The following is a 7500-nucleotide window of genomic DNA, read 5'->3' on the forward strand; positions in this document are numbered from 1 at the left end:
GGTAGAGGTCCAGCCAGCGACTCTGTAGAGGCCAGAACAGCAGAACAGGCTCCGTCGTCACCACCACGACAGGTATTGAAGATGCTGATCAATCGATTCAATCGTTCATTTATTTGAATTCATTAATCAGCAGTCATAACAGCAGTAGAACAGGCTGTCTTATCACTACAACAGGTTACAGGATGTTGATCTATCATAGCAGCAGTAGAACAGGCTGTCTTATCACTACAACAGGTTAGAGGATGTTGATCTATCATAACAGCAGTAGAACAGGCTGTCTTATCACTACAACAGGTTACAGGATGTTGATCTATCATAGCACCAGTAGAACAGGCTGTCTTATCACTACAACAGGTTAGAGGATGTTGATCTATCATAACAGCAGTAGAACAGGCTGTCTTATCACTACAACAGGTTAGAGGATGTTGATCTATCATAACAGCAGTAGAACAGGCTGTCTTATCACTACAACAGGTTAGAGGATATTGATCTATCATAACAGCAGTAGAACAGGCTGTCTTATCACTACAACAGGTTAGAGGATGTTGATCTATCATAACAGCAGTAGAACAGGCTGTCTTATCACTACAACAGGTTAGAGGATGTTGATCTATCATAACAGCAGTAGAACAGGCTGTCTTATCACTACAACAGGTTAGAGGATGTTGATCTATCATAACAGCAGTAGAACAGGCTGTCTTATCACTACAACAGGTTAGAGGATGTTGATCTATCACAACAGCAGTAGAACAGGCTGTCTTATCACTACAACAGGTTAGAGGATGTTGATCTATCATAACAGCAGTAGAACAGGCTGTCTTATCACTACAACAGGTTAGAGGATGTTGATCTATCATAACAGCAGTAGAACAGGCTGTCTTATCACTACAACAGGTTAGAGGATGTTGATCTATCATAACAGCAGTAGAACAGGCTGTCTTATCACTACAACAGGTTAGAGGATGTTGATCTATCATAACAGCAGTAGAACAGGCTGTCTTATCACTACAACAGGTTACAGGATGTTGATCTATCATAACAGCAGTAGAACAGGCTGTCTTATCACTACAACAGGTTAGAGGATGTTGATCTATCATAACAGCAGTAGAACAGGCTGTCTTATCACTACAACAGGTTAGAGGATGTTGATCTATCATAGCACCAGTAGAACAGGCTGTCTTATCACTACAACAGGTTAGAGGATGTTGATCTATCATAACAGCAGTAGAACAGGCTGTCTTATCACTACAACAGGTTACAGGATGTTGATCTATCATAGCAGCAGTAGAACAGGCTGTCTTATCACTACAACAGGTTAGAGGATGTTGATCTATCACAACAGCAGTAGAACAGGCTGTCTTATCACTACAACAGGTTACAGGATGTTGATCTATCATAACAGCAGTAGAACAGGCTGTCTTATCACTACAACAGGTTAGAGGATGTTGATCTATCACAACAGCAGTAGAACAGGCTGTCTTATCACTACAACAGGTTAGAGGATGTTGATCTATCATAACAGCAGTAGAACAGGCTGTCTTATCACTACAACAGGTTACAGGATGTTGATCTATCATAACAGCAGTAGAACAGTCCTCTCCTTAACCCCCATGACAGGTTAGTAGAACAGTCCTCTCCCTAACCCCCCTGACAGGTTAGTAGAACAGTCCTCTCCCTAACCCCCATGACAGGTTAGTAGAACAGTCCTCTCCTTAACCCCCAAGACAGGTTAGTAGAACAGTCCTCTCCCTAACCCCCATGACAGGTTAGTAGAACAGTCCTTTCCTTAACCCCCATGACAGGTTAGTAGAACAGTCCTCTCCTTAACCCCCAAGACAGGTTAGTAGAACAGTCCTCTCCTTAACCCCCATGAAAGGTTAGTAGAACAGTCCTCTCCTTAACCCCCATGACAGGTTAGTAGAACAGTCCTCTCCCTGACCCCCATGACAGGTTAGTAGAACAGTCCTCTCCCTAACCCCCCTGACAGGTTAGTAGAACAGTCCTCTCCCTAACCCCCATGACAGGTTAGTAGAACAGTCCTCTCCTTAACCCCCATGACAGGTTAGTAGAACAGTCCTCTCCTTAACCCCCATGACAGGTTAGTAGAACAGCCCTCTCCTTAACCCCCATGACAGGTTAGTAGATCAGTCCTCTCCCTAACCCCCATGACAGGTTAGTAGAACAGTCCTCTCCCTGACCCCCATGAGAGGTTAGTAGAACAGTCCTCTCCCTGACCCCCATGACAGGTTAGTAGAACAGTCCTCTCCCTGACCCCCATGACAGGTTAGTAGAACAGTCCTCTCCTTAACCCCCATGACAGGTTAGTAGAACAGTCCTCTCCCTGACCCCCATGACAGGTTAGTAGATCAGTCCTGTCCTTGACCCCCATGACAGGTTAGTAGAACAGTCCTCTCCCTGACCCCCATGAGAGGTTAGTAGAACAGTCCTCACCCTAACCCCCATGACAGGTTAGTAGAACAGTCCTCTCCCTGACCCCCATGACAGGTTAGTAGAACAGTCCTCTCCCTAACCCCCATGACAGGTTAGTAGAACAGTCCTCTCCCTGACCCCCATGACAGGTTAGTAGAACAGTCCTCTCCCTAACCCCCATGACAGGTTAGTAGAACAGTCCTCTCCCGATCCCCCATGACAGGTTAGTAGAACAGTCCTCTCCTTAACCCCCATGACAGGTTAGTAGAACAGTCCTCTCCCTGACCCCCATGACAAGTTAGTAGAACAGTCCTCTCCCTAACCCCCCTGACAGGTTAGTAGAACAGTCCTCTCCCTAACCCCCATGACAGGTTAGTAGAACAGTCCTCTCCTTAACCCCCATGACAGGTTAGTAGAACAGCCCTCTCCTTAACCCCCATGACAGGTTAGTAGATCAGTCCTCTCCTTAACCCCCATGACAGGTTAGTAGAACAGTCCTCTCCCTGACCCCCATGAGAGGTTAGTAGAACAGTCCTCTCCCTGACCCCCATGACAGGTTAGTAGAACAGTCCTCTCCTTGACCCCCATGACAGGTTAGTAGATCAGTCCTCTCCTTAACCCCCATGACAGGTTAGTAGAACAGTCCTCTCCTTAACCCCCATGACAGGTTAGTAGAACAGTCCTCTCCCTGACCCCCATGACAGGTTAGTAGAACAGTCCTCTCCCTAACCCCCCTGACAGGTTAGTAGAACAGTCCTCTCCCTAACCCCCATGACAGGTTAGTAGAACAGTCCTCTCCTTAACCCCCATGACAGGTTAGTAGAACAGCCCTCTCCTTAACCCCCATGACAGGTTAGTAGATCAGTCCTCTCCTTAACCCCCATGACAGGTTAGTAGAACAGTCCTCTCCCTGACCCCCATGAGAGGTTAGTAGAACAGTCCTCTCCCTGACCCCCATGACAGGTTAGTAGAACAGTCCTCTCCCTGACCCCCATGACAGGTTAGTAGATCAGTCCTCTCCTTAACCCCCATGACAGGTTAGTAGAACAGTCCTCTCCTTAACCCCCATGACAGGTTAGTAGAACAGTCCTCTCCCTGACCCCCATGACAGGTTAGTAGATCAGTCCTGTCCTTGACCCCCATGACAGGTTAGTAGAACAGTCCTCTCCCTGACCCCCATGAGAGGTTAGTAGAACAGTCCTCACCCTAACCCCATGACAGGTTAGTAGAACAGTCCTCTCCCTAACCCCCATGACAGGTTAGTAGAACAGTCCTCTCCCTAACCCCCATGACAGGTTAGTAGAACAGTCCTCTCCCTGACCCCCATGACAGGTTAGTAGAACAGTCCTCTCCCTAACCCCCATGACAGGTTAGTAGAACAGTCCTCTCCCGATCCCCCATGACAGGTTAGTAGAACAGTCCTCTCCTTAACAGCCATGACAGGTTAGTAGAACAGTCCTCTCCTTAACCCCCATGACAGGTTAGTAGAACAGTCCTCTCCTTAACCCCCATGACAGGTTAGTAGAACAGTCCTCTCCTTAACCCCCATGACAGGTTAGTAGATCAGTCCTCTCCTTAACCCCCATGACAGGTTAGTAGATCAGTCCTCTCCTTGACCCCCATGACAGGTTAGTAGAACAGTCCTCTCCCTGACCCCATGACAGGTTAGTAGAACAGTCCTCTCCTTAACCCCCATGACAGGTTAGTAGAACAGTCCTCTCCCTGACCCCCATGACAGGTTAGTAGAACAGTCCTCTCCTTAACCCCCATGACAGGTTAGTAGAACAGTCCTCTCCTTAACCCCCATGACAGGTTAGTAGAACAGTCCTCTCCCTGACCCCCATGACAGGTTAGTAGATCAGTCCTCTCCTTGACCCCCATGACAGGTTAGTAGAACAGTCCTCTCCCTGACCCCCATGACAGGTTAGTAGAACAGTCCTCTCCCTAACCCCCATGACAGGTTAGTAGAACAGTCCTCTCCCTGACCCCCATGACAGGTTAGTAGAACAGTCCTCTCCCTAACCCCCATGACAGGTTAGTAGAACAGTCCTCTCCCGATCCCCCATGATAGGTTAGTAGAACAGTCCTCTCCTTAACAGCCATGACAGGTTAGTAGAACAGTCCTCTCCTTAACCCCCATGACAGGTTAGTAGAACAGTCCTCTCCTTAACCCCCATGACAGGTTAGTAGAACAGCCCTCTCCTTAACCCCCATGACAGGTTAGTAGATCAGTCCTCTCCTTAACCCCCATGACAGGTTAGTAGATCAGTCCTCTCCTTGACCCCCATGACAGGTTAGTAGAACAGTCCTCTCCCTGACCCCATGACAGGTTAGTAGAACAGTCCTCTCCTTAACCCCCATGACAGGTTAGTAGAACAGTCCTCTCCCTGACCCCCATGACAGGTTAGTAGAACAGTCCTCTCCCTGACCCCCATGACAGGTTAGTAGATCAGTCCTCTCCTTAACCCCCATGACAGGTTAGTAGAACAGTCCTCTCCTTAACCCCCATGACAGGTTAGTAGAACAGTCCTCTCCCTGACCCCCATGACAGGTTAGTAGATCAGTCCTCTCCTTGACCCCCATGACAGGTTAGTAGAACAGTCCTCTCCCTGACCCCCATGACAGGTTAGTAGAACAGTCCTCTCCCTAACCCCCATGACAGGTTAGTAGAACAGTCCTCTCCCTGACCCCCATGACAGGTTAGTAGAACAGTCCTCACCCTAACCCCCATGACAGGTTAGTAGAACAGTCCTCTCCCTGACCCCCATGACAGGTTAGTAGAACAGTCCTCTCCCTAACCCCCATGACAGGTTAGTAGAATAGTCCTCTCCCTGACCCCCATGACAGGTTAGTAGAACAGTCCTCTCCCTAACCCCCATGACAGGTTAGTAGAACAGTCCTCTCCCGATCCCCCATGACAGGTTAGTAGAACAGTCCTCTCCTTAACAGCCATGACAGGTTAGTAGAACAGTCCTCTCCTTAACCCCCATGACAGGTTAGTAGAACAGTCCTCTCCTTAACCCCCATGACAGGTTAGTAGAACAGCCCTCTCCTTAACCCCCATGACAGGTTAGTAGATCAGTCCTCTCCTTAACCCCCATGACAGGTTAGTAGATCAGTCCTCTCCTTGACCCCCATGACAGGTTAGTAGAACAGTCCTCTCCCTGACCCCATGACAGGTTAGTAGAACAGTCCTCTCCTTAACCCCCATGACAGGTTAGTAGAACAGTCCTCTCCCTGACTCCCATGACAGGTTAGTAGAACAGTCCTCTCCCTGACCCCCATGACAGGTTAGTAGATCAGTCCTCTCCTTAACCCCCATGACAGGTTAGTAGAACAGTCCTCTCCCTGACCCCCATGACAGGTTAGTAGATCAGTCCTCTCCTTGACCCCCATGACAGGTTAGTAGAAAAGTCCTCTCCCTAACCCCCATGACAGGTTAGTAGAACAGTCCTCTCCCTAACCCCCATGACAGGTTAGTAGAACAGTCCTCTCCCGAACCCCCATGACAGGTTAGTAGAACAGTCCTCTCCCTGACCCCCATGACAGGTTAGTAGAACAGTCCTCTCCCTAACCCCCATGACAGGTTAGTAGAACAGTCCTCTCCCGAACCCCCATGACAGGTTAGTAGAACAGTCCTCTCTTTAACCCCCTTGACAGGTTAGTAGAACAGTCCTCTCCTTAACCCCCCTGACAGGTTAGTAGATCAGTCCTCTCCTTAACCCCCATGACAGGTTAGTAGAACAGTCCTCTCCCTGACCCCCATGACAGGTTAGTAGAACAGTCCTCTCCCTGACCCCCATGACAGGTTAGTAGATCAGTCCTCTCCTTAACCCCCATGACAGGTTAGTAGAACAGTCCTCTCCTTAACCCCCATGACAGGTTAGTAGAACAGTCCTCTCCCTGACCCCCATGACAGGTTAGTAGATCAGTCCTCTCCTTGACCCCCATGACAGGTTAGTAGAACAGTCCTCTCCCTGACCCCATGACAGGTTAGTAGAACAGTCCTCTCCCTAACCCCCATGACAGGTTAGTAGAACAGTCCTCTCCCGAACCCCCATGACAGGTTAGTAGAACAGTCCTCTCTTTAACCCCCTTGACAGGTTAGTAGAACAGTCCTCTCCTTAACCCCCCTGACAGGTTAGTAGATCAGTCCTCTCCTTAACCCCCATGACAGGTTATCAGAACAGTCCTCTCCCTGACCCCCATGACAGGTTAGTAGAACAGTCCTCTCTCCCTGACCCCCATGACAGGTCAGGACACGTATTTTCAATTTCATAATTGAAATTATTATTTTAGGGAACTTTCCAGCACTGCGGAGGATGTTGTTGAATATATCTTCCCATTAAAGTGTGTTGAGAGGTTACAGGTTTGGTGTGGTTTGAGTTCAAGTCTTGAGGTCGTATGCTGTGTGTTTCGCAGGTGAATCTTTTTAACCTCTTTGGGCTCAAGGGGCAGTATTGAGTAGCCACATAAAAGGTGCCCATTTCAAAAAGGCCTCGTACTCAATTCTTGCTCGTACAATATGCATATTATTATTACTATTGGATAGAAAACACTCTCTAGTTTCTAAAACCGTTTGAATTATATCTGTGGGTCAAACAGAACTCGACTTAGAGCAATTTTCCTATGTGTATGTCAGAATGCAGAATTTTGCTGGCTGTTCTGAGACCTGTGTATTAATTTGCCTGTCCTCTATTGGTTGAGATGCACTGCATACGCCTTCCCCTGGGTGTCAGCGAATAGGGAGACTTGAAATGGAGTTTCTACGTAGTTCCCAAAGGTTATAAATTGCTTGGAACCGAAATGTCCCATCTTTCCACTCTTCGCTCTGACGCAGGGAGGGTCTTGGCATGTCATGTTAGAAGCTCTTGTTTTAGCTCCTAGTTATATCCGGCTCTGTTTTTATTCGATATAGGTGTTAAAGACATCGTAATGTTGTTATTTTAAACCGAATTATATCAGTTTATGTCAGTATATTGCGATTTTCGGTAATTTATTTTCGTGACGTTGTAGGAAGTTGGGTATCTCTGGCCCACATGGCTATTGTTTACTGCTAATTTCAACGTT

The 7500-nt window shown here is 47.8% G+C and overlaps 1 protein-coding gene across 1 annotated transcript in view; it reads left to right on the forward strand.

Moving 5' to 3' along the window:
* The window catches only part of LOC120036727 (receptor-type tyrosine-protein phosphatase delta-like), a gene marked incomplete at both ends in the record, with an annotated part of 60118 nt that overhangs the window by 5463 nt on the left and 47155 nt on the right, over nucleotides 1-7500 (forward strand). The window contains one exon of the mRNA XM_038983100.1: nucleotides 1-72. This exon is cut by the window's left edge and continues 126 nt beyond it. Within this exon, the coding sequence (XP_038839028.1) occupies nucleotides 1-72 (72 nt within the window). The remainder of the gene's footprint in view (nucleotides 73-7500) is intronic.

The sequence above is a fragment of the Salvelinus namaycush genome, unplaced genomic scaffold, assembly GCF_016432855.1.
Source record: "Salvelinus namaycush isolate Seneca unplaced genomic scaffold, SaNama_1.0 Scaffold1450, whole genome shotgun sequence".
Classification (NCBI taxonomy): Eukaryota; Metazoa; Chordata; class Actinopteri; order Salmoniformes; family Salmonidae; genus Salvelinus; species Salvelinus namaycush.